Below are 27,039 nucleotides of genomic sequence, written 5' to 3'. Positions count from 1 at the left end.
GGGGGGTGGGGTTATGGATATTGGGGAGGGTATGTGCTATGGTGAGTGCTGTGAAGTGTGTAAACCTGGCGATTCACACACCTGTACCCCTGGGGATAAAAATATATGTTTATAAAAAATAAAAAATTAAAAAAAAAAGAAGTGAGATCATTTACAAGAGTTAAAATTAATTATTTTAAAAAGTATCTCAGCATTCACTGGACATTAAAATAAAGGAGAGGGGAGGCTTGTGAAGTTCTCATACTGGGGATATGGAGTTAGAAGCAGTTAGAGATTCTTCCAGATGCTTCCTGTACTTCGAACTGTGACATTAACAATATATATGTTTGGCTGTAAGAATGAAGTTAGACTTTGTGCAGAAATTGTCTGATCTAGCTCTTTATTTTGGCAGTGAAGATTGGCTTTGTCAATGTAGTTATATGACAAGTATTTTTCATAAAATAAATAAGCTAAATCTGAAGTTTATTTCATCATTTGTGAAACATATTTAAGTCACATCTATGATATACAGTATCCCAAAAAGTACATCCTTCATAACCACTTAAACTTAAAACATTTCAATATACAAGAGAGTATATAGCTTTCAAAATTTTTTCAGGGTATGGGGAAGCAAAAGCTTTTGAAGAAAAGTTGTATAGGACTGCTGTGAAAGTTATTTTTGCTGTATTAAGAGATGAAGAAATGTATGTATCTATCTAATAACTTAAAGGAGGAAAAAACCCTTCATTTTATAGCACTTTAATTTCCATTTAGAACATTCTTTCTGTTATGGTTTTGGTTAAGTCTGTATCTTGTATTTTTATAAGGCATTTCTGTTAGGCATTGCTGTTATATATTCTTGATACCAGAGATATACAGTTGTATCTTTTTGCTTTGCAGTCCATTGCTGATGGTTTTAAAGAGGCAGTTCGTTATGTCCTTCCACGCCTTATGCTGGTGCCTGTTTATCATTGTTGGCACTATTTTGAATTATTAAAGGTAAGGTGAAACCTTCCTGAGCCAAAAGTACTTGCATTTATGAGACTTAAGAACAGGGTTTTTTTTTTTGTTTTTTGTTTTTTTTTTCAAAAGATTTTATTTATTTGAGAGAGAGAGAAACTAAGCATGAGCAAGGGGGAGGGCAGAGGCAGAGGGAGAAGCAGGCTCCCAGAGGAACAGGGGTCCCAGTGTAGGTAGGGCTCAATCCGAGGACCCTGGGGTGGTGACCTGAGCAGAAGGCAGATGTTAACTGACTGAGTCACCCAAGTACCCCAAGAACTAGTTTTTGATCTGGTCATATTATTTTTAATGCTTTTTATTCATAAAAATAAAGTATCTTAAATGTCTACCTTCTTTTCCAAAGAGCCTATATTTTTTGTTTTCATTTCATTACCAAAGGTAGGAAGAGGGAAATATGTCTTTATCTGTCATTTCATAATATAGAATTTCAAAGTACTAACATAGACTACTTTCTTATTACTCTTTGGAGGCACACAGTAACAGTGTTTTAACTCTTATGGAAGTAATTGATAACTTCTATGTATAACATTGGTCTAAATTTCCATCTTGTTTTAATTTATTAAAAAAGCACTTTTAAAGTTGACTTTTTTTTTTTACCATGCAGTATAGTGTTCTTCCTCTCTTAGCTAGGACCCTAACAAAAGCAACAGCTAACAAAAAATTATGTTAAAACTTGAACTCTTTTTATGTATGTATTTATGTATTTATTTATTTATTAAAGATTTTATTTATTTACTTGAGAGAAAAAGAGCAAGCGCAAGGGCGGGGAGGAGCCGAGAGAGGGATAAGCAGACTCCATGCTGAGCATAGACTGCAACGTGGGGCTCAGTCCCACGACCCTGAGATCATGACCTTAGCCAAAATCAAGAGTTGGATGCTTAACCTACTGAGCCATTCAGGTGCCCCATTATTTCAAAATATCTTGTTCATTAAAATTTTCTTCTGCAACTTTTAAAATTGCTTTTTAGAAGCGAGACAGCCTTCTGCCTATGTATTTTATACTTCTTTAGAGTACCAAGTTGTTGGTGTAGACAACCTGTTCAGATTTTTTCCATCTAACTCATTAGTAATAATGTTAAAGCCAGAATAACTCTGTATCCTGTAGGCACTTAGGCAAGGAATTCATTTGGTGATTTTTTTTTTAAGATTTTATTTATTTGACACACAAAGAGAGATCACAAGTAGGCAGAGAGGCAGGCAGAGGGAGAGGGGGAAGCAGGCTCCCTGCCGAGCAGAGAGCCCAATGTGGGGCTTGATCCTGGGATCCTGAGATCATGATCCGAGCCAAAGGCAGAGGCTTAACCCACTGTACCACCCAGGTGCCCCTCATTTGGTGATTTCTAATGAATAACTAGCTCAAGAATTCTTTTATTAAGTCTTATTACCTATAATATGTGATGCTGAAGCTCACAAGCTTTTGAGCACAAGTAGATGAACAACTTGATTCTGAATATCTCTCTGGGAACTCATGAATCCATAAAGAACTCATAAAAATGATTGCAGGCTTCATATGAATAATAAATTGGCTGCCCCAGATGTATGTTTGGATTTCTAAAATTTTTTTGGATAGAGTTCATTTCTAATTGGAAGTCCTATCATTAGACTTAAAACTGCCTTCAAGTTTTGTCAACATTTAAAAATTCTGGTTTGACTTTATAATTGAAGCTTATTTTTTACCCTGTCTGAATGATTGGCTTTTAAAACCTTCAAGGTTGATCTTATAGCTACTATGTCTGCATCTGAGATCAGGGCATTAACCGTGATGGCCTAACTCATCCTGAGGCCTTCGCTACTTTGCTACCAGTTAATCACTAGACTCCATCTTCTCTTAACCATTGTAATTGGGACCAGTAGAGTTGGTCAGCTAATTAAAATAAAGAATCAGGATGCCTGGGTGGCTCACTCAGTTAAGCAGCCACTCTTGATTTCGAGCCCCATGTTGGGCTCTGCACTGTGTGGAGTCTGCTTGAGCATTCACTCTCCCTCTGCCCCTCACCCACCTCGCACGCACTCTCCCTCAAATAAATAAATCTTTAAAAAATCATTAAAAATATTATATACATTTTATTTAAATAACCACAAAACCCCTATAGATCAACATTTATATGTATTTATGTGCTTATCTGTTGACTTATATGTATTTATGTGCTAATATATTGACTTGTAAAATCTTTTCTTGAACATAAATCTTTCTTAAATACATCACAAAAATTATCTTCTGTGATTTCTGTTTTCCATTTCTTTTTAGATGGTACATGAATTTGGAGATGTTTGTAAAGACAGCTTGAGTGCAGAAACCTAGGTTCTTAACAATTCTTCCAAATCTTTCATAGTATCTTCCTTATACCTTTTTTTTTTTAAAGATTTTATTTATTTATTTGACAGAGAGAGATCACAAGTAGATGGGGAGGCAGGCAGAGAGAGAGAGAGGGAAGCAGGCTCCCTGCCGAGCAGAGAGCCCGATGCGGGGCTCGATCCCAGGACCCTGAGATCACAACCTGAGCCAAAGGCAGCGGCCCAACCCACTGAGCCACCCAGGCGCCCTTCCTTATACCTTTTTAATGGAGCTTGCCTTTAAAATGCCTTGAGTTTTCATATAAATATCCTCTTTAAAAAAAAGATTTTATTTTATTAATTTTAGAAAGAGCAGGAACAGACTTTGAGGCAGAAGGAGGAAGGAGAGAGAATCTCAAGTAGACTTCACTCTGAGGGCGGAATTGAACACGGAGCTCAGTCTCATGACCCTGAGATCATGCATGACATGAGCTGAAATCAGTCGGTTGCTTACCCAACTGAGCCACCCAGGTGCCCCTATAAATATCTTCTTTTATACTCTTATTTCTTTGACTTAAATAATGAGTAATTAAATTACATAATTATATGATAAGCACAACTTGCATAAACATATTTGGAAACATATATTACTGGTTCTCAGTAAGCATAAAACTCAATTAGTGAGATCAGAAAGGTCTAAATATTCTAGAATGTGGTCCAGTTGTTAGCATTTATTGTCCTTGGTAATCAGCCCTTATATTACATAGTGGGAATAATCCTTAGTAAGAAAGGCATTTAATTTCATGCTATGTGTATACATATATATACACACACACATATTTATATGAAAGAAAAACTTTCATGAAATGCTACTTAACCATTTCTTGCAGTATCTGCTGTTTCTCTTCTATTCTGTTTCTTTCTTTTAAAAAGGATTATGATCCCCTAATGGATTATGACATGCAGTTTGAAAAACACTGGAATAAGAACTAATTCTAGACATAAGCTAAACAGATTATTACATGGGAGGAAGAGAAGCTAATTTCTACTCTTAAATTTGTTCTTACTGTGATACTGTTGGTCTTTTAAAACATTAGTTTGTAATTGTAAAATACACATAACATGAAACTTCACCTCTTAGCCATTTTAGCCACACTCTTCAGTAGTGTTAGATATATTGTTATGCAGCCAGTATGACTTGACATTTGGATTGCTTCTACTTCCTGGGTATTCTAAATTATGTTGCTGTGGGTATACAAATATCTCCTCAAGAGCCTGCTTTTCAGTTCTGTTGGGTAGAAATAGAATTGATGAATCAGATGGTAATTCTATTTTTAATTTTTTGAGGAAACACCATACTTTATTCCATAGCACTATACCATTTGACATCTCTACCACAAGCATTCCAGTTTCTCTACATCCTCATCAACACTTGATATTTTCTGTATCTTTGGGTTTTGTTAGTAGCTGTCCTGCTGGATGTGAGGTGGTATTTCATTGTGGTTTTGATTGCATTTCTCTAATGATTAGTGATGGTGAGCATCTTTTCATATGCTTATTAATCATTTATGTTAGTTCCTGGGAAAAATAAGCCCTGTGCTATTTGGGGGGTTGTTTGTGTTTTTGTTGTAGTGTTGTAGGAGTTCTTTATATTGTCTGGATATTAATACTTTATTATATGTACCAGTTGCAATATTTTCTTCAATTTCTGTAGATTGCCTTTTGTGATATTCTTTGGCTTAAGTACTCATCCAAAAGAAATTTTATTTCATGTTAAGCTTCCTTTGGATGAGAATCATGAGAAAGAAGGCTGTACCAGTGTAACTTAAGACTGTCCCATTCCTTAGGGAATAGAAAGTACGATCCTAGAGCAGTTTTAAGCCTGTTTCAATCTGAATATTTGTTTGAGTCATATGCCAAGAAGATACATTTGTGGACATAGCATTTAAATATTATTCAAGTGTTATTTCCCAGAACCAGAATTTATGATAAACAAGATAAAAAAAAATAACTACGTAATGAGAAATTGTAGTGAATTACCTATTGTTTACTTGAAATTATCTCATAGTATGTTGTTGGGTTGTTATTCACAGCAACTTTTCATAGTTTTAAAGTTCATCTTACGGATAATATATTTCTTTCTTTTTTCTTTTTTTTCCAAATTCAATCCTTTTTAAAAGAAGACTTACTTATTTTAGGGAGAGAACAAGAGAGAGCATGGAGGGATAGAGGCAGAGGGAGAAAGAAACCCAAGCAGATTCTTCACTGAGTGCACAGAGCCCAACTAGGGGCTCCATCTCACTACTGTGAGATCATAACCTGAGCCGAAACCAAGAGTCAGATACTCAACCTACTGTGCCATCTAGGCACCCCTCAAATTTAATCCTTCTGAAGTTGATCACAAAGTCCTTTCATTTTATGTTTGTTTTTTTTTCCTCAGATAAATTATAGATTTTTTTCTTGAGGTATATTTAATCCTTAATGTAAGAGGAGCAAGAAAAAACCAATTCATTTCCTGATTTGTAAGTGACTTCGTAATATACTTCTTATATTCCAACATATCCTCAATCCTTCAGTTGGTAAGAACATATCTGGTCTCAGTTCAGAATTGATGTATTCAGGGCCAATTAACATTTTTTTAAAAAGATTTATTTATTTATTATTTAAGAGAGTGTGTGTGTGGTGGGAGAGGCAGAAGGAAAGAATCCGAAGCCAACTCCCCATTGAGAGTTAGGGTCCACCCGCCCCGGCTTGATGCCAGAACCCTGAGATCATGACCTGAGCTGAAACCAAGAGTCTGTTGCTTAACTGACCAAGCCGTCCAGCTGCCCCTCAAGTAATACTCTTTAATTCTCTGGTCATTCCTTGGAAATTTAGTCATGGAAGGAATAGAAATTCTCCTCTCAAGAGAAATTATCGAGCGGGGTATCTGCTTGGGATTCTCTCTCTCTCTCACTCTGTCCCTCCCCCTGCTCTCTCTCTCTTTCTTTCAAATAAATAAATTTAAGGAAAAAAAATTGGGGTGCCTGGTGACTCAGTTGTTAAGCATCTGCCTTTGGCTTGGGTCGTGATCCCCTGGTCCTGAGATCGAGCCCCACGTCAGGCTCCGGCTCAGCGGGAAGCCTGCTTCTCCCTCTCCCACTCCCCCTGCTTGTATTCCCCTCCCGCTATCTCTCTCTCTCTCTCTCAAATAAATAAATAAAATCTTAAAAAAAAATAAAAGCTTGAGATCATCTCTGTTGAAATTAATGTTCTGGCTATTGAAAAAGAGTACAAGAAATATTTGGCTACATAATAAATACTCTTTCAGTACTGACACATCATTCAAGGATGTCCTAAGGAATAATAACAATTTCTTTTAAAAAACACATATAAAAGTGATAGTTTTTTTTTTTTAAGATTTTATTTATTTATGACAGAGAGTGAGCGAGGGAGGGAACATAAGCATGGAGGAGCTGGAGAGGGGCTCCCCGCAGAGCAAGGGGCCTGATATGGGGCTTGATCCCAGGACGCTGGGGCCATGACCCAAGCCAAAGGCAGACACCTAACCACTGAGCCACCCAGGTGCCCCAAGTGATAGGTTATAATGAGTTGAATGTCCTACCAAATTTACTAAAACACTGTTTTTATGAAAATGTAGAGAGAACTTTATTGTTACAAAAAAAGAATTGATCACATGTATTATATCACATCAAGACTGCACTCCTAGTATAATGAATTAGAAACAAATTTATAATTTACTATAGTTTACCTTTAGGCATATAGACATCCACAGTAGATACAGCATTTTATAGGAATTTAAGAGAAGCATTATTAAGTGTTTCAAGAAATCTTAATAGAGTTATGAAAATACTTACACAAAGTGTAAAATCTTGGGCAGGATATACTTAACAGACAGCTAAGTAGAATAATGATCAGTAAGCAAGGAATGTATTCTTCAGTCAAGTTCATAAGATACTGCACCTAATGAAAGATTGCTTCCACCTTATGCTTAGTTTAGGTGTTGTTGAAAGGGCATTTATTGTCTTTGACTTCTTTTCTAAGCTCACCAAGTTCATTTCTTAAATAGCGTAATTATCCAGTTTGTTTTAATGTTGAAGGGGTCCCCTTTGACTCATGATCACCAGACTTAGGCATAGACCAGTATTTTGCATAGTTGTGTCTGGTGCCATTGTAGAGAGGCAGTATAATGTGTGGCAAAAAACATGGGCCATGGAGTCCATGGGTTTGAATATAGACTGTGCTGTTCATCTTGTGTGAACCACCTAACCTTTCTGTGCTTTGGTTTCTTCAACTTTCATATGTATAATAGTACCTATCTTACAGAGTTGTAACTAAGATTAAGGTAATGCTTAAAAGAACCTGCACAGAGTAAAATCTCAATAAATGTTTATTGTTATTTGTCTAAACACTTAACAAAATTATGAATATTTATACAACAGTCGTTCATTCTTATTACTTTTGGGTACCTACCGTGCAGGTACTATACTAAAAATGAGTAAAACCTATGCCAGACTTTAAAGAGTTCATGGCATAGTGAAGAAGATGCATATTAGATAATTGCAGCAAATAAATGTAATAATTGTCTAAGAAGTATAGTACTGTGGAATCGCTGAGGCATGAGTAACTAACCCTGTCTAGGGAAGTATGAAAAAATTAAATATGGGTGTTGGGTATTTTGGGATTTATCCTGCTATTCTGGTGTGTGTATGTGTGTGTGTTATTTATTTTGGAGAGCAATGAAAGACAAATGCTGAGGAACTATTGCAGATTAAAAGAGACAATAAATCACAACCTATGTCAATCAGATCGTTATGTTTTGCACCGTAAACTTATGTAATGCTGTATGTCAATTATATCTTAGTAAAACTGAAAAAAAGAAAGCCAGTGAAAACATGACTGTATCCTGTGTTGGAGGGAAAACTACTCTAATGGACATTATTGGGACATTTGGCAAAATTGGATATGCAAAAAATTAGATTATAGAACATCAGTATTAAATCTCTTGAAGTTGATCACTGTACCATTGAAAGAGTATCTTTGCTCTAAGATGCCCTGCTGATGTATTAAAGGAGTGAAGGGGAATGATACTATTTGAGAGTAATTTGTGTATCACTTGAGTTTTCCTCATATTCCAGAAATAATCTCAAAATTTTGTAGCAGTGGTTCTCTTTCCTCAGCAAGTAACTGGAAGGGGATAGTATCACAGACTACTCTCAAATAGCTCAGGGGAAAAAGCGGTGCACATATACTCAATGCACGGACTAATGAAGCATACGTAGCAAAATGTTTAAAGTTGGTGACTTGTGGTATACAGGAGTTATTTGTATTTTCATAAGTTTTATATAAATTTGATATTTCAAAAGAAAAAATTTTAAGTGGGAAGAAAAAGGAAGAGTTTCAGAGAGAGGAGGTGTTTGAGCTGTCATACAGGCTAACTGGCCAGGGGAATAAGGAAGGCCAGAGACAGATGTGTGGAAAACGATAGGGATGTGAAAGCAGGGCTTGTTTGCCGGTAGTTCAGTGTGGTCATTTCTATGTCAATACAAGATGTTTAGAATACATTCTTTCAAATGTCTATAGACCGTTAACTTGGATATTTATTTATCTGATGTTTATAAAAATTCAGGAAATTTTAAGCAAATTAGTAGACTAAGATTATGGCAGAGCCACTGCTTTACCTACTTTGATCACTAGGAAACCCTATTCTTTAAATATCCTGAAATAACCTTTTTTTTCTCATTCCTTGGCAACCTTTAACTATCACATGGACATTTAGAAATGACATGGCTGTTTGTGTGTAAGAGTTTGAACAGCCTTAAGACCAAATAGATTATAGAAATTTAGTATCCTCAAACACCTAAATAAAAAAGCAGCTCTTGGAGTGCCTGGGTGGCTCAGTTGGTTAAGTATTGACTCTTGATGTTGGCTCAGGTTATGATCTCAGGGTTGTGAGATCAAGCCCCTTGTCAGGCTCCACACCGGACATGGAGACTGCTTAAGATTCTGTGTCTCCCTCTTCCATTCACACCCACTCTCATGCATTCTCTCTCTCTCTCTCTCACGCTATCTGTCTCTTAACCTATGGAGCCACCCAGGCACCCTCACTATCTTTCTCTTAAAAAACAAACAAACAAACAAACAAAACAAAAGCAGTTCTCATTTTGGTAGAATCTTACTATGAGAGATAGTTTGAAATTTGGATCAACAAAAGCAGGAATAAATAAATAAATAAATAAATAAATAATAAACCCTAGAAGCATTTTGTATCATCAGTATCCATATTTACAAGGAAATATTTTAGAATAGAGTTGAGAAGAATTTGTAAGAAATCTTTAAAGCAGTAAAATAAGTGAAAAAAAATTATGAGTCAAATGTTCACCTTTGAAGGTGATTTTTCACCTTTTCAAGTCAGAATGACCCAGGCACTCATCCTTTCCAAACTTCTTTTGGTATTTTGCCTATTTTCCCTTCATCCTTTCAATTTTTTATTTCTTAATCTAGAGATTAAATTTTACTTCTAATGATAGTCACTTAAATTATTAAATTGCTGATCTTGTGATAGCAAGACTTCTACATTTATCTCAAAAAATATCAGATGGCTCTGTGCTCTAGAGAATAATTTCTAGGACATATACATGAAAAGTAATGGACCTAGGGGAGCTTGACTGGCTCAGTCAGAAGAATATGTAACTCTTGATCTTGGAATGGTGAGATTGAGCTCCATGTTGGCTGTACAGATTACTAAAAAATAAATAAGCTTAAAAAAAAAAAAGGTAATGGACCTAGAACTCAAACAGTATTTATTCAGTTCCATGTTGAGGAAAGGGTATCATTGCTGAATGGTTTTCAGACTGTTCTTGGAATATAAGAAAAATTTATCACAAAATTTCTAGTAAGGTAATTTAAAATCATAAAATAGATTTTAATTTTTAACAATTTTCAGAAGGAAAAAATATTCAGAAAGATTATAAGTTTTCCTTATTCTTGCATAAATATATTTTGTATCTATATAATCTGTATATAGTATCTATATAATTCTCTACTTTTACTTCTCTTGTCAAATTGAAACACTGGAGCATCATCCAATCTGAATTATTTATCCTAAGGTAAATTTTCTTCCACTTTGAGAGTGAGAGAGAAGAGAAATTTTTGGATAAATCTAGTAGAACCAGAGTTGTTAGAACTAATAATATAATTTGTAAGCCTATTTCTAAGGGTTAATGAGCTAGAATATTAACTTTCGTGGTTTCTTGATATTTACTACAATGGTTGAATTTTACGTTGTAAAAAAGTACCAGTTGAATCTCATAGATGCTGTTTGCAGAAAAGTTGATGATGGATTGGGTGCTAAAGTTGGCATACTTGATTATATTGTATAGCAAAGATAAACAAGCTTTTGGCATTTCTGAAACTTAAGAACTTAATCATTAGAGAATATGAAAATAATTTGTGTGTTTATCTCATTTGTAGTTATTAACAAAAGCAACTTGTAAGGTTCATGCTTTTCATATTTTAAACTATTTTTGTGTGTCTGGAAAATGTCCAGATGGTTTTCACAGTTGCTTTTTTTTCTGATTGCTGTGGTAATAGTGCTTTATATCTGTATTATATTTATATATGGTTTTGAGAGATCAGGTATACATAAGATATAAGGTATACATCAGGTATACATAATTAAATAAATTATAACTGGTTTTATTAAGTATATTTAAAATTCATTTAGAGTTTATAATAGTTGTTGCTGTTTCCTCTACAAGAATGGGAGGGAATTGAGCAATGCAGGTTTAATTTTTGTTTGTTTTTCTTAGCAATTGAAAGCATGTAGTGAAGATCAGGAAGACAGAGAATGTTTGAACCAAGCTATTACTGCTCTTATGAATCTCCAAGGTAGTATGGACCGAATTTACAAGCAGTATTCACCTAGACGCCGACCTGGGTAATTCCATACTGTTGAAAATATGAATGCTTCTATATATTTCATTCATTCATGCCTCATTTTCTTTTCTTTTTTTTTTTTTGATGCTTCATTTTCTAAAGAAGTGTTATTTGTAGTGATACTTGTATTTTTGAAAGTTATACTCCTACATTTCTCGTTTGGTCTTTAAGTTGTGGAAAATTGGCATTGTCTTATTGTTAAGATATATGTAATAAAATTTTAAAAGATAAATCTAATATTTATATATTATGCAAGAAGTTTTAGGATTCTTGGTAATTTTAGTTCGTATGACATTTGAAATGAAATACAGAGTCTAGTACTTCTCTTTCACAGTACTGTAGCTGAAGCATGTATCAGTTGTGGCAAAGATAGTAGAAGAAAGTAAATGCTGTGTACAAAATCTGGTGTTTGGTTATTTAGTGGTTTTATCACTTGATTTGAGGTAGTTTTACAATTAAAGAAATTTGGGTTGCTTAGCCATTGAAAAAGGTAAATTTATCTTAATTTTTTTTTTCATTTTAGGGATCCTGTTTGCCCTTTTTATAATCGTCAGTTAAGAAGCAAGCATCTGGCTATTAAAAAAATGAACGAAATTCAGAAAAACATAGATGGATGGGAAGGCAAAGATATTGGACAATGTTGTAATGAATTCATTATGGAAGGTCCCTTGACACGAATTGGTGCTAAACATGAACGACACATTTTTCTCTTTGATGGCTTAATGATTAGCTGTAAGCCCAATCATAGTCAGTCACGCCTTCCAGGTTACAGTAGTGCAGAGTACAGATTAAAAGAAAAATTTGTCATGAGGAAAATACAAATATGTGATAAAGATGATACTTGTGAGTACAAAAATGCTTTTGAGTTGGTGTCCAAAGATGAAAACAGCATAATATTTGCTGCTAAGTCTGCTGAAGAGAAAAATAATTGGATGGCCGCACTTATTTCTCTTCACTATCGTAGTACACTAGATCGAATGCTAGATTCAGTGTTATTGAAAGAAGAAAATGAGCAGCCACTGAGATTACCAAGTCCTGACGTGTATCGTTTTGTGGTAAAAGACTCTGAGGAAAACATTGTTTTTGAAGACAACCTGCAAAGTAGAAGTGGAATCCCCATTATTAAAGGAGGAACTGTAGTGAAATTAATTGAAAGATTAACATATCATATGTATGCAGGTATGTGAAACTCATTACAAGTGCTTACCTACTGAGGGAATGTAAAACTTTTCAGGGACGTTCAAAAATGCTTGAGGAATGGAAAAAATGGATTTTCTCTGAAATATAAAAAGAATTCTACAGAATCAAAAGAGTAAATAACTAACTAAATATTCCTAAGATATAATATGTTAACTTCATTAATTATTAGATATTCACAAAAATTTTATGAATCTTGAATCAGAAAACAATCCCCTTTATCAAGAAATACCATGAGTACAGGAAGACCATGGTGGGAGGAACCAGAAAAAAGAAAAAGGAAGGCCTTCAAAGTATGCTACTTTGGATTAATGAAACTGAATTGAACATACAAACTGTTTTATGCTCTGTCTTTTCAGATCCCAATTTTGTTCGTACTTTTCTTACTACATACCGTTCATTTTGTAAACCACAGGAATTGCTAAGCTTACTGATAGAACGGTAAGAAAAATATCTATTTTACTTACATTAACATTTCATAAAAAGTTAACTATTTTGTTCCTTGTAAAGTGGTAGGTACCGAGCATGTGCTCAACTCGTTTTTGAACATAATTTATTTGACATTAAATTAGTAGTATTACTATTCTCTTCAAACAACATGCTCATTAAAATCTCTGTTTATAACAGAGGTCTCTTCTGATTTTAGCAATGTTTATAGTGGTAATCAAAAAGACCCAATTTTAAAGTATGTATCTTAATTTTTTTTGTTCAAAAAAACAATATTTCCTTAAAAGAGACTTTTTTAACTTGGCACTTTATTTTTAAAAATTTTTTAGGTTTTATTTGTTTGAGAGAGAGAGCACAAGCAGGGGGAGGGGTAGAGAGAGAGAGGGAGAAGCAGAGTTCCTGCTGAGGAGGGAGCCCAATGCAGGACTGGATCCCAGGAGCCTGTGATCATGACCGAAGCTGAAGGCAGACTCTTAACCCACTGAGCCACCCAGGTGCCCAGTATGTAACACTTGAAAGGAAGTTTATCAGTAACTTTTCACATAAATGGTAGGAAGGAAGGTTGCTTAATTAAAATAATTTTTCTGTTGTATTTGAAATCCTTTTCATTTGTGTATGAACAACAAAAAATTTCTCTGATTTTCCTTCTTTTCTTTTTAGATTTGAAATTCCAGAGCCAGAACCCACTGAAGCAGATAAATTGGCCATAGAGAAAGGCGAACAGCCCGTCAGTGCAGACCTTAAAAGATTTCGCAAGGAATATGTCCAACCAGTACAACTTAGGTTTGGCCTGAATATTATTTATTTTGTGTACCATTCAATTTTCATTATATAGTTAACACATATAAGTTCTTATCTCTTAATTCAGATAGAGGTATTGTTGTTAGACTTCATAGTAGTTAAATTAAACTTCCAAATTTCAATGTGAAATTACTCTTAAATGTCCTGAAGAAATTTAATTATTAAAATGATACTGTGTTATTTGCATCAGATACCTCTGGCATGCGACACATTGTGCTTACAGACCAGGATACCTATTAAGTAAAAATTGTGAAATTTCATGTGAGTGTGCCTACTCTCAACCTTGCCCATCCCTCCCCCTTTGTGATCATCTAGTAATCCTGGGCTTTTTCATAGTTTATAATATTTATGGAATTTTAACTCTTTCCCTACTGTTCTCTCCCAAAATATATAGGCTTTTACTCACTCATCTAAAAAAATCAGTAATTTCTAAACATGTATTTGATAATAGCAGCTGCTAGTTGTTAGGTACTTACTGTATGCCTAAGTATTTTATCAATTTTCTTTCATCCTCACAGGAGTTACTACTTTATAGCTGAGGAACTTGAAACTTAGCAAGATAAAGTAATTTGAAATAGGTTATACAGAGAGAGCAGCAGGACAGGATTCAAACCTGTATCTGTCTGGTTTCCTAAGTTAGTGTTGTTTTTTTCTTACACTGAGCAGTGAAAATTGGAGGCTCCTTTGATTAGTCTTTACAGTCCCTAATTGTACATGATCTAAATTTTTTCTTTGCAAATATGAAAGTGCCTTGATTTTTGTTAACTAACAAATTGCAGCTTTGGAACTGAGCATGTTACTTATTTTTTAGGATAATTGCCACAAATAAATGCAGTTTTAGTGGAATGATAGCGCTCCCAGCTGTATGTGTCTCAGCCAAAACTTTTAATGTGTCGTTCTTTGTGTAAGATGGTATTTTTAAAAAACCTTTTTAATTAAAAAAGGGAGATGATCTTATTTACCCCTCAGCAATAAAGGAGTAACTTTTTTGTACTAGCTACAGTGAATTTGTACTCCCCCACACTCAGATTAAACTTTTTTAAAAAAGATTTATTTATTTATTTTAGAGAGAACACACACGCACATGGGGGAAGATGCAGCAGGAGAGGGAGATAGGCAGACTCTGTGTTGGGCGTAGAGCCCGACACTGGCTTGATCCCAGGATCCTGAGATCATGACCTGAGCTGAAATCAGGAGTCAGACGCTTAACCAACTGAGCCACCCAGGCACCCCTAAAATATAATTTTAAAACAATAAATTAATCCGAAGACCTGTTTTACATCATTGAAGTGCTTAGGTTTTAATTAAATACAAATTAGAGACCGAGTGTTATATTGGCCCTTATATATAAAGTTGTTACCATGGTATTAGAGAAATGAAAGAAGTATAATTGAAGGCTTACGTCTCACTAAATTGTGTTTCTTTACATTTTTTCAGGATCTTAAATGTGTTTCGACACTGGGTTGAACACCATTTTTATGACTTTGAAAGAGATTTGGAATTGCTTGAAAGACTGGAATCCTTCATTTCAAGTGTAAGAGGTATATTATTTAAAGGTTTGATTGAATCTTATGTTGCACATCAGCTTAGTTTTAAATTTATGTGACTTTTAAGAAGCTAAGCTGTTATTTTTAAACAACTAAAATAACATTTGGTATGATTTATAGACTCAAAGGAGCTCACGTATGTTAGAACCACCTGACGTCTTAGAACCTTGCCTTTCCAAGTTTTTAGTAGAATCTTTTTTTAAAAGAAGTCATCAGTCTTCTTTAATAATCTTAATACATTTAAAATTTTATCTCATCTCAAGGTGGCCATTCTTTCAACTATTTTAATATATGTGCAGTATTACCTGTTTTCTTATTCTCCTTAATCCTTCTCTTTAGTTTTGAATGGTTAACAACTTTGAAAAATAACATTTACTTTAGGGCACCTGTGTGACTCTGTTGGTTAAGAATCTGACTCTTGGTTTTGGCTCACTCAGGTCATGATTTCAGAGTTGTGAGAACTGGCCGGCATCAGGCTTGATCAGCTCAGCACAGAGTCTGCTTGAGATTCTCTTTCCCTCTCCCTCTGCCCCTTCCCCTGCTCGTGCTATTTATCTCCCTCTAAATAAATAAATAAATAAAATCTTTAAAAATAATATTTACCTCTCTTGCAGAAGTTTTTGGTATATTTTTAGCACCTGAAAAGTAAGAGTTTCTTACCTAAAATTTTAGCACACAGCCCATGAAATGAAACTCTCGGCCATGAACATTTAAACAAGTGTATATTATTGAATCAAGAACATTTATCTGACAGGATAAGGCATTAAGTAAGAATACTTCAAGCCTAACTTATCTCATCTGCTTGCTCTTACTTAAGGGGAATTTTACTTAAAATAGAGTATTTGGTTCCTTTGCTTCAACTTTGAGATGTTTAAGATACATTTTTATCATGTTTGCCTTGAAATTGTTTATGGTAACAAATAAATTTTTTGTTTTATATTCTTAATGAAGATGCTGGACTATATATGATCTAAGTAATTTCTAAAATACAAATATGTATTAGGATAAAGCAAGTAAATGGTTATGTTAATGTCTAGAGGTCTTTCTTAAATAAGTTATACCACAGCATAACCAAGTAGTTTCATTCATTCTTTCTTTTTTTTTCTTTTTAGACTTACTTATTTAAGAGAGAGCACATGCAGGGAGGAAGGGCAGAGAGAGAATCCTAAAGGAGACTCCCCACTCAATGCGGAGCCCTAGGTAGGGCTCCATCCCAGGACCCTGAGATCATGACCTGGGCTGAAATCAAGAGTTGGCTGCTTAACCAACTGAGCCATCAGGCGCCCTGAGGGAAAGTTTCTTATTATAAATGTATTTTAACTAATAAATGAAAAAGGAATGATAGAATTAGAATATAACTATTTTTCAGCCTCCTAGTAATATTACAAAGATGTAACTGGACATTATATGGCTGCTGTTAGAAATATTTACAAGTATTCATGTCAAAAAATTGATCCTGAATCAGATCACGTCTGTATGTGTCTGATATACAGAAAAAACCGGACAGAGAAGCAATGCAAATGACACTACAGGAATAGTATTGGAAAAATTCAGACTTGGGGAATACCACAAGGCGAATGATTCAATTTTAATGAGTAAATTGCAAGGAAAAATAAGAGAGAAAAGGAGAGCCTATAGATTAAAGGAGACTTGAGACATTGACTGCAATTTGTAGAACTCGTTCAGACCCTATTTCAGACAGGCCAACTATTAGAAAACATTTATGAGAGAATCAGGGAAATCTGAACACTAATTAGATATTTGATGATTTTTAAGAATTTACTGTCATTTTTATATATGATAATGGTTTTGTCATTTTAAAAAGTCTTTAATTTTTAGATACATACTTAAATATGAATGAAATGACATATTTATTTCAGGTTTATTTATTTTAAGTCCTCTCTAGTAGCCTAAACATGGGGCTCAAACTCACAAATCCAAGATCAGGAGTCACATGCTCTTCTGACTGAGCCAGCCAAGCTCCCTATGTTATTTCTTTCAAAATAACATAGGGAATGGAAGGAGGGCATGAGTGACATTAAGTGAAGCAAAAATTTGCCATAAGTTGGTAATTGTTGAAGCTGGGTAAAGATGAAAGATTATACAAAGATTTGCAGTTACGTCTGTCAAGTAAAAGGTATTTTTGTTTGTGTTCTTTTCTAGGGAAAGCTATGAAGAAATGGGTAGAGTCAATTGCTAAGATCATCAAGAGAAAGAAACAAGCTCAGGCAAATGGAATAAGCCATAATATTACCTTTGAAAGTCCACCTCCACCAATTGAATGGCATATCAGCCGACCAGGACAGTTTGAAACCTTTGATCTCATGACACTTCATCCAATAGAAATTGCACGTCAACTGACACTTTTGGAATCTGATCTCTATAGGTAGACAGTTAATATTTATTTGCTGCTCTGTTTTCAAGAATCTTAAACCATACCTCTGTTTTCAGAACATTTTGCAAATTATTTATGAATACTTTAAAGTGCCTCATTTATTCTTGTGGGCTTGGAGGAAAGCTCATAGCACCGTTTTTAACTATAATCTGTCCTACAGGAAAAAGTCTTATATTGCTATTTAGGCCTAAGATAGGTACTAGCAGTCTTTCACATGGTGAGTGATAGACACTAATGCTACCTTTTAGGCAATCACCCAGGTCTTCCTCCTAATACTTCCTCAGATTGTTTTAGTTTGGATTGTAGGCTCTTGAAGGTAGCTGAGTAAATAGAATATTGAGAGAGACAGGCTTTCTTTATTTTTTTTTTCAGATTCTGAGTAATCAAAAATTTAATTTGGAGCTTGACTGGGTTAGGTTTGCTAGGCAAATGAATAACAAAATTCTTAGAAAAAATGAAGATTTCTTTATTTTTTTTAAAGAAGTCTTAAGTACTTCAGCTATTTGAAGTCAAAGTAACTTCAAAGAAAATTTATTTCTGAAGTAGTGTGATGATAAATCATACTTAAAACTTCTGAACTTTTCTTTCATTTATGAGACTCATTAGATTGAAATGTGCTTGGCTAGGGGTGCAGGGCGGCTCAGTTTGGTATCTGCTTTCAGCTCGGGTTGTGATCCCGGGGTCCTGGAATTGAGTCCCTTGTTGGGCTCCCTGCTCAGTCAGGAGTCTGCTTCCCCCTCCCCTGCCTCTGTGCACTCTCTCTCTCTCTCTCAAATAAATAAATAAAATCTTTTTTTTTTTTTTTTAAGATTTTATCTATTTATTTGACAGAGAGAGACATAGCAAGAGAGGGAACAGAAGCAGGGGGAGTGGGAGAGGGAGAAGCAGGCCTCCCGCCGTGCAGGAAGCCCGTTTCGAGGCCAATCCCAGGACCCTGGGATCATGACCTGAGCTGAAGGCAGATGCTTAATAACTGAGCAACCCAGGTGCCCCAGATAAATAAAATCTTTAAGAAAGAAAGAAATGTGCTTGACTATTTACTTTTATCTGTATCCCATCGTCTGTCTTTTCTTATAAAACATTTCCTGCCATTACCTTGTATCCATGCAGATTACCTATTCCCAACCTAACCTTTATAGTTGCATGGTTTCATGACTTCCAATGTCATTCTGCACTCCAAATCTGACACCTCTTAAGGTTATATTTCAAATCTTGTTATCACTCCAAATCGTTCTTATTTCAAAATTACTAATTCAAGCATCTCTCATTTCTTTCTAACTGCAGTCCTCTATCCTTTCAGCTTGCTTTATCAGCTTTGTCCTCTGTCACCTTTTTTTAAACCACTACCCTTGCAGGTAACAGCCACCTCTCCCCACCCTGTCAAAAAATGACTTCTCACCATTGTCATTTCATCAAAAAATTTTCTGCATTCAGGAGCCCTTTCTACAATACAAATACCTTTAAGAAGTTATCTTGATTGGCAGCCATTTTTTTTAAGGGGAAAAGTAAGAATATACAAAGTTTAGTGCTAATGGAAATATAGGAAGGTAGCAGAGATAAAAAATTTGCCATTCTTTAGAATTGGGCCTCTTGTTTGCCTTGGCTGTGCCATTCAGAATTGAGCACACATGTCAGCAGTTGTGAACACCTAATTCAGAGTGTCATGTTGTATTTTAGGTAATTTGGAGTTCAGTTGGTTTTTGTTTATATTGTGGAATTTGTGAAAGGTAGGAATGAAGGGACTTGCTACTTGAGTTAAAAAAAAAATAGTACTGAATCACATTTTTCCTCATTGAGTGACTGTTAAAGGAGTGGATATCAGAAAAAGAAACCACTTAAGTCAATGTGGACCTGCTTTCAGCACATAGAAAATACCTTTGTTAAGTGAGATGTATATTATGGAAGAAGAGGAACATTGACACTGTAAACTGAATTTCTTTTTTTTTTTTTTAAAGATTTTATTTATTTGACAGAGAGATACACAGTGAGAGAGGGAACACAAGCAGAGGGAGTGGGAGAGGGAGAAGCAGGCTTCCCACTGAGCAGAGAGCCTGATGCGGAGCTCGATCCCAGGACGTGAGCAGATCACGACCCGAGCCGAAGGCAGGCAGACTCCTCTAACAACTGAGCCACCCAGGCGCCCCTGAATTTCTGATTTAACTGTAGAACAGCCCAAGAAAACTTACTTTTAAAACTGTTAACAAGGTCCCTTTTGTATTTAAATCTACCGATTAAAAACTTTTTTTTTTAATTAATAGTCAAGACCATAGGATACTGGCCAATTTTTTAAATTATGTAATCCTGGCTTACTGTATACAGTAATTTAACTTGCTCCTCTGTCAGATTTCTTACTGAATAATTCAGCCATTTAAAAAAATGTAGAAAATTATATAATGAGGTCCCATCAACAGCAAAAGCCTTACAGATAACAATTGAAATCCTTCAACTAATTTTTCCCAATTCTGTTCTTCTTTCTCCCAATAACCACTCTCCTGTATTTGATGTTTATTATTCCTATGTATGTCTTTATAACTTATACACATATAATATTGATAAACAATATATAGCATTGTTTTGCAGGTTTTAAGATAGTTTATACTTATGTGTCATTCTACAGCATGTTTTGCACTTACATTGTTCTGGCATTTAAGTTGATGAACTTACATTGTTCTGGCATTTAAGTTGATGAATATAGCTCTGGTTTGCTTTTTTTTTTTTTTTTTTTAAGATTTTATTTATTTTTTTGACAGAGCACAGGTAGGCAGAGTGGCAGACAGAGAGAGGGGGGAACCAGGCTCCCTGCTGAGTAGGGAGCCTGATGTGGCTTGATCCCAGGACCCTGGGATCATGACCTGAGCTGAAGGCAGAGGTTTAACCCACTGAGCCACCCAGGTGCCCCTGGTTTGCTTATTTTAATTACTGTGGTATTCCATTAAATGAATGTTCCATAATTTATCCAGCCTAGGTTATTTGTGATTTTTCAGTCTTGCAAATAATGACTGCTTCACTGAGTATTCTTACAAATATTTTCTTATAACCTGGTATAGCTTAAGTATATATCTAGATAGACTTTTGGGGTGATCTAGTTTGTATATCTTCAGTTTTATGAGATATTGCTTAATTACTTTACAAAGTGGTTGTTTCAGTTTTTACTTGGATATCAGTGTAGGAGAGATTCTACACATCTTTACCCATTTGGTACTATTAGACTTCTGTTAGACAGGAGTAAAATGGGATTTCATTGTGGTTTAATGTTCTTTTCCCTGAATAAGAGACAAAATTTTTTTGTGTGTTTATGTGACTATTTGGGTCCAGTCCTCTGTGAATTAAACCTGTTCATGTGTTCCTCCATTTATCTTTTGTGTTGTCTTTATTTTACTGAGTATTTAAAGATCTTTAAATAATTTTGATACTAATCCTTTGTAGGTTAAGTTGCATGATTTTTTTATTCCACAGGAAAGTCCAACCTTCTGAACTAGTAGGGAGTGTATGGACCAAAGAAGATAAAGAAATAAATTCTCCAAATTTATTAAAAATGATTCGCCATACCACAAATCTCACTCTATGGTTTGAAAAGTAAGTGTTTATTTTTCTGCCTTATTACTTTTTACAGCTATAATATTAAGTCATCTATAAGCTTAAATTCTTGCTAAAAATATATGTATTCTTTTCTACGTGAGGTGAGGAAATTGCTTATTAAGCCATGCTTTTTTGTTTTTGTCTAGGTGCATTGTGGAAGCAGAAAATTTTGAGGAACGGGTGGCAATACTAAGTAGAATTATAGAAATTCTTCAGGTTTTTCAAGATTTGAATAATTTCAATGGTGTATTGGAGATAGTCAGTGCAGTGAATTCAGTGTCAGTATACAGACTAGACCATACTTTTGAGGTAAGTTTTAGGCTTAAGTATTTCATCTTTTTGGGGGAGAGATACAATTGATGATAAAATAAATTGCTTCTACCAACCAATCTTTTTCAGTAAATCCTTTACAAATCATCTTATTCCCTTAAATATATCAATATACTAGTATATCTGGAATCCATCAAAGAATGTGGGACTTGTGACTCTGTTTAATATGTTTACCTAGGGGGCACCTGGGTGGCTCAGTGGGTTAAAGCCTCTGCCTTCTGCTCAGGTCATGATCTCAGGGTCCTGGGATCGAGCCCCCTCTCCCACCCCTGTCGGTCTCTCTGCTCGGCAGGTAGCCTGCTTCCTCCTCACTCTCTGCCTGCCTCTCTGCCTACTTGTGATCTCTGTCAAATAAATAAATAAAATCTTTAAAAAAAAAATGTTTACCTAAATGTTACGAAGTTTCAATTGGATTTTTCCAGGGGCACACTGATTGTTTGAAATAAATGATATTTTAAATATAAATGTAGAAATTAATCAACATATAGTCAAAAGAAGGAGTAACATGGAGAGAAGTCTTTCTAAAATGAAAATTTTTAAAATTATACAATAGTATATGTTTAGTGTTTGTTATAGAAAATTCAAAAGATACAGAAAGTATATGTTAAAATTAAAATACACATACTCTTGGGCCCAGAAATAAAAGTGCCAGATTATAAAGTTAATGTTCAAAGATGTTGTTTCTGCAGTATTAATTGGAGTAGCAGAAAACTAGAAGCAACCAGTATGTCCCTAAATAGAATGACTAAATATGTTGTTTTATACCTGTAGTGTAGAATATTGTTCAGCTATAGAAAAAAAGTGAATAGGATCTATATGTATGTCTTAAAATAATATTTATGATTTTTAGGGGAAAAGCCATAAAAGAACTTCAGAATAATGAATATAATATGATCTCTTTTTTATGTAACATAAAAACAGAACAAACCCTAAACATGTTACTAAAATTGCATGAGCATTGAGAAGATAATACTTTTTTTTAACATTGCTTCTTTATGATTAGAAAGGCAAGCTGCTTTCATATATGTATTTTTCTATTTGAGTGTTTGCATATTATTGCTTTGTGTGAACTTTTTATATATGAAGGATATTAACAGTTGAATATTGCTAAATATTAATCTGTTTAATAGATTTTGAAAACTCTAAAGTAGTATATTTATTTTAAAAGGTTAAGTTTTAGTTTTTTAAAATACTGGGTATACAACAGTATTTATAAAATATGTATAAGGCAAAAAGAATAAAAATACAAAGAACACCTGTATACCTGGTTTAAGAACACCTCCCCATTCCATCTCCATCCTCACCCCTTCAACTATAATTCTGAATTTTGTCCTTATTATTCAACTTTTTTTCTGTAGTTTTACTTATTTGTATCTCTAAACAATGTACTATTTCATTTTGCGTGTTTCTTCATTACATATAAATATATGTAATATATTATATTATATTATTATATTATATTATATTATCTTCCTAAAATTCATCCAGTTTGCTTCTTACTGCTATCATTCATTTTTTTTTCAGAGCTGTATCATATTATAAGAATAAACTTACCAAAATTTATTTATTTATTTACTAGTTAATGGCCATTTAGACTGTTTCCAGTGTAGGATTATTATCAGTAATAGTACCATGAACATTTTCTACATATATCCTAGTGCACAAATTTCTCTAAGTCATTTACCTAGAAGTAGAACTACTAGATAATAGGTTATGGGTATCTGCAGCTTTACTAGATAATGCTAGATTGTTTTCCCAAATAATTGTACCAGTTTATACTCCCACCAGAAATGTATGAGTTCTAGTTATTTTACCTTCTCACCAGTACTTGAAATTGTCAGTTCTTATCATTTTCCAATCTTGTCGTTTTGGTTTATAAACCCCTGATTTATAATGAGCTTGAACCTGTTTTTAAATGTTTATTGGTTTTTTATATTTCTTCTTATAGAAATTTTTTTGTTTTTTTTTTTTTTGCATTGTTGAGTTTTTCTTATGAATCTCTGTGAGTTCTCTTATATAGTGGATTTTAATCCTTTGTCAGTTATATGTACTGTAAATATCTCTTCCCAGATTGAAGCTTCTCTTTTCATCTTTTTTTTCTATCTTTTGATGAACAAAAGTTCTTACTCTAATCAAATTTATTTTGTCCTGTTATTTGTGCTGTTTATTGTCTTTCTCTATTATCTTAATGTTTTGTCTTTCACATTCATTCCTTAATCCAGCTGGAAATAAGTTTTGAAAAATGTATGGAGTGAGGTTGGAGTTTAATTTCATGTTTTGTTCCATATGGCTAGCCAGTTGCTTCCATACATTTATTGAAAGTTTGATAGGAATTGCTTTGGTTCTATAAATTGCTTTGGTTCAGTTGGTGGAGCACTGACAATTTTATAGTGAGTCTTCCAAACCACGAACATGTATGTCTCTCCCTTTATTTATTAATTTAATACAAAGTTTTATGGTTTTCTTGATGATGAGCTCATACCTCTTTTGTTAGATTTATATTAGAATTTTTTTAAAGATCTTGTTTTCTTTATTGATGATATGTAGAAATGCAGTTGATCTTTGCTGATTGGTTTTATATCAATCAACAATGCTAAATGCTCTCATTAGCACTCCATTTGTAGATTTATTGGTTTTTTTTTTCCACAGATAATTATATCCTCTGTGAATACTGACAGTTTTTCTTTGATTTTCTTTATTTTTCTTGTTCATGCTAGTTAAGACTTCTGTAGAGTACTGAATACAAGTTAGGGTTTAATCCCCTTTGCTTTTTCCTTAAATTAAAGGAAATACATTAGACAGTTTTCTATCAGTGCATTGTTTGCTGTGGATGTGTGTGTGTGTGTGTGTGTGTGTGTGTGTGTGTGTGTGTGTGTAAACACCTAACTAGGTTAAAAATAAAGTAATTAATTTAGAACAAAAAATAGAATAAATATAAAAGGAATGATTCTGCTTATTTGGTTTACTAAATTTTTGTTCAATTTTTCTCTCCCTTCCACAGCTTTCTCCTTACCCTTAGCCTCAAAAGACCTTTCAGTGGAAATATATTTGAATGCTTTAGGATTATATTTTTCTCCTATAGCTATGATTTGAAATTCTGGCTAATCAGAATTATAACTAACAAGATCATGAGGAAGAATTTTTTATTTCTTACTCCTCTAATTTATATTAGAAAAAAATGAAGTTTTTAAGTTTTATATTTATAGATAAATCATTTCAGGCAAGTACAGAAAGGAATACTTCTCATCTTTAATTTAAAAAATTATTTTTCACATATTTGCAAAATTGTATAGAATTCCAAGCTCTGTGTTCATAAAATGTGATTGAATTGTAAAAAGACAAGTTATACTCAATTTATATATTTTAAAGGCATTGCAGGAAAGAAAAAGGAGAATTTTGGATGATGCTGTGGAATTAAGTCAAGATCACTTTAAAAAATACCTAGTAAAACTTAAGTCAATCAATCCACCTTGTGTGCCTTTTTTTGGTAAGTTACTGAACATGGATTTATATTTATATTTTGAGGTAGTTTGTTGTAGCCAAAAGAGACCAGCCTTTAAAGGCAGATGGTTCTGATTTTTATATCTGAGCATATCTACTTTTATTAACTGTTCATATTGATAAATAAAACTTTGAAGTCTCTGTTTTTTTATCTTTAAAGCAGAGGTTATGATAATTATATCTTTGTAGAGTTGTTGTAAGGAGCCCTGTGGGGTCTTTCTGTAAGAGTACTGATTCCATTCATAAGGGCTCCACCGTCAGTATTTAAGCACCTCCGAAGCATCCCACCTTCTAATACTATCACATTGGGCATTAGTATTTCAACTTAGGAATTTTGAACATTCAAACATGCATGCCTGTGTACACAGACACACACCCCACTGGTTGTGTTAACCAAAAATATTTCCGGACAATCCCAAGTATTCCCTAAGGGACAAAATTGCCCCCAGTTGAGAGCCACTGATTTAAGTGAATCCATAATTACATATGAAGAAGGAGCTAAAACCTTTCTTCCTGTCCCAGAGTGAGGAATAATTATTTTTCTATCTAAATTATGGGCTTGGGGAAAACAGAGAATTTACAAATCTATAGTCTTATCACCAGAATTGGCTTATAATTAATCTATTGATCATTAGTTAAGATCATTGGCATTAAATATTTATAATCAAATATTAAATATTTATAATCAAATATTAAAATGGTTAAAGCAGATTTAACACAGACTTTGTGAATGAATCAGCTCTTATTTTAGGCTGTTAGGCTAAGGAATAAATTAAGCCTTTCCTAAGCCATAATTTTCTTTTTATTTTAAATTCTTTAAATGTTAAAAAATTCCTAATGTAAAATTAATTAATAAGCCCATCAGACTTACCAACATTTTAGGGGTAAAATTGCTGGATTATAGAATGTCTTTCAACTTCACTAGATCAGTTGTTTTTTTTTTTTCAAATGATTAAGTAACAGATTTTATAACTTTTCTTCAAATACTCTTTTTTACTAGGAATATATTTAACAAATATTCTGAAAACTGAAGAAGGGAATAATGATTTTTTAAAAAAGAAAGGGAAAGATTTAATCAATTTCAGTAAGAGGAGGAAAGTAGCTGAAATTACGGGAGAAATTCAGCAGTATCAGAATCAACCTTACTGTTTACGGATAGAACCAGAAATGAGGGTAAATATTTTCTTTGCTTATCTTTAAAAGAGAACATGTTAAATTCTCTGCAATCTGTTAGAAATATCATAACCACACTTATGCTACTTATTTTACTATAAAAATAATACAGTAAGTTAATTATCACTAGATAGAAGTGGTAAATATTAGATATTCTGTGCTAACAGTCTGCAGTTACGAATATTACTAGGAACGGGGGTGCCAGTCTGTAGAATGTATAACTCTTATTCTCAGGGTGGTAAGTTTGGGCCCCATGTTGGTGTAGAGATTTTTTAAAAATAAAATCTTTAAAAATATATATTATTAGGGACTTTTTTCGTGAGAGTATTGCTTCTTTGTGCAACTGGTCAAGTAATACTTTCAAAAAATGAATGACAAATTGGAATGAAACTCTCTGATGTCCATGTAGTAAAAAGAAAATCCACTACTAGTACTGTCATTGGTTAGCTATATTACATATTTTATATGCACCAATGTAACATTAAATAATTAATTGCTTCATAAAAATACTGGGTTTAAATAGGGAAAGAGGTTGGTTTTATATAATATGTATTTGTGTATATGTATAGATGTATATGCTTAGCAAAAAATCATTTTTTTAACATTCTATCAATTGATAATCTATTTTGATCACTAGTTTATAACACTGATTCTGTGTACTGTAAGATGTGGGATACCTTCTAAATCATAGTAGACTATGATACTATGTTTATGTTAAGTGAATTTTATTTTGTTATACTTATTTGAAATTCAGTACATAGTAGCTATCAGAAAAAGTTCACCTGTCACATTAAAAATTGTGTTCAACTTTCAGGCTTAGTGTGCAGGTCAGGCATATTAAGTGAAAATGGGCACCAT

At 33.8% G+C, this 27,039-nt stretch overlaps 1 protein-coding gene across 3 annotated transcripts in view; it reads left to right on the top strand.

The window, feature by feature from the left end:
- Positions 1-27,039, top strand: part of SOS2 (SOS Ras/Rho guanine nucleotide exchange factor 2) — a 76,252-nt gene that overhangs the window by 34,878 nt on the left and 14,335 nt on the right. For 2 of the 3 annotated variants that reach the window (XM_059373152.1, XM_059373154.1), the window contains exons 8-18: positions 880-978; positions 11,085-11,212; positions 11,735-12,390; positions 12,768-12,849; positions 13,516-13,638; positions 15,094-15,197; positions 17,367-17,589; positions 21,055-21,174; positions 21,324-21,486; positions 24,877-24,994; positions 26,009-26,181. In XM_059373152.1, coding sequence (XP_059229135.1) covers positions 880-978; positions 11,085-11,212; positions 11,735-12,390; positions 12,768-12,849; positions 13,516-13,638; positions 15,094-15,197; positions 17,367-17,589; positions 21,055-21,174; positions 21,324-21,486; positions 24,877-24,994; positions 26,009-26,181 — 1,989 coding nt within the window. The remainder of the gene's footprint in view (positions 1-879; positions 979-11,084; positions 11,213-11,734; positions 12,391-12,767; positions 12,850-13,515; positions 13,639-15,093; positions 15,198-17,366; positions 17,590-21,054; positions 21,175-21,323; positions 21,487-24,876; positions 24,995-26,008; positions 26,182-27,039) is intronic. The other variant, XM_059373153.1, reaches the window with a different exon arrangement.

This window comes from Mustela nigripes, chromosome 13, assembly GCF_022355385.1.
Source record: "Mustela nigripes isolate SB6536 chromosome 13, MUSNIG.SB6536, whole genome shotgun sequence".
In the NCBI taxonomy this organism is placed as follows: Eukaryota; Metazoa; Chordata; class Mammalia; order Carnivora; family Mustelidae; genus Mustela; species Mustela nigripes.
This window is presented reverse-complemented; position numbering and strand designations above follow the sequence as displayed.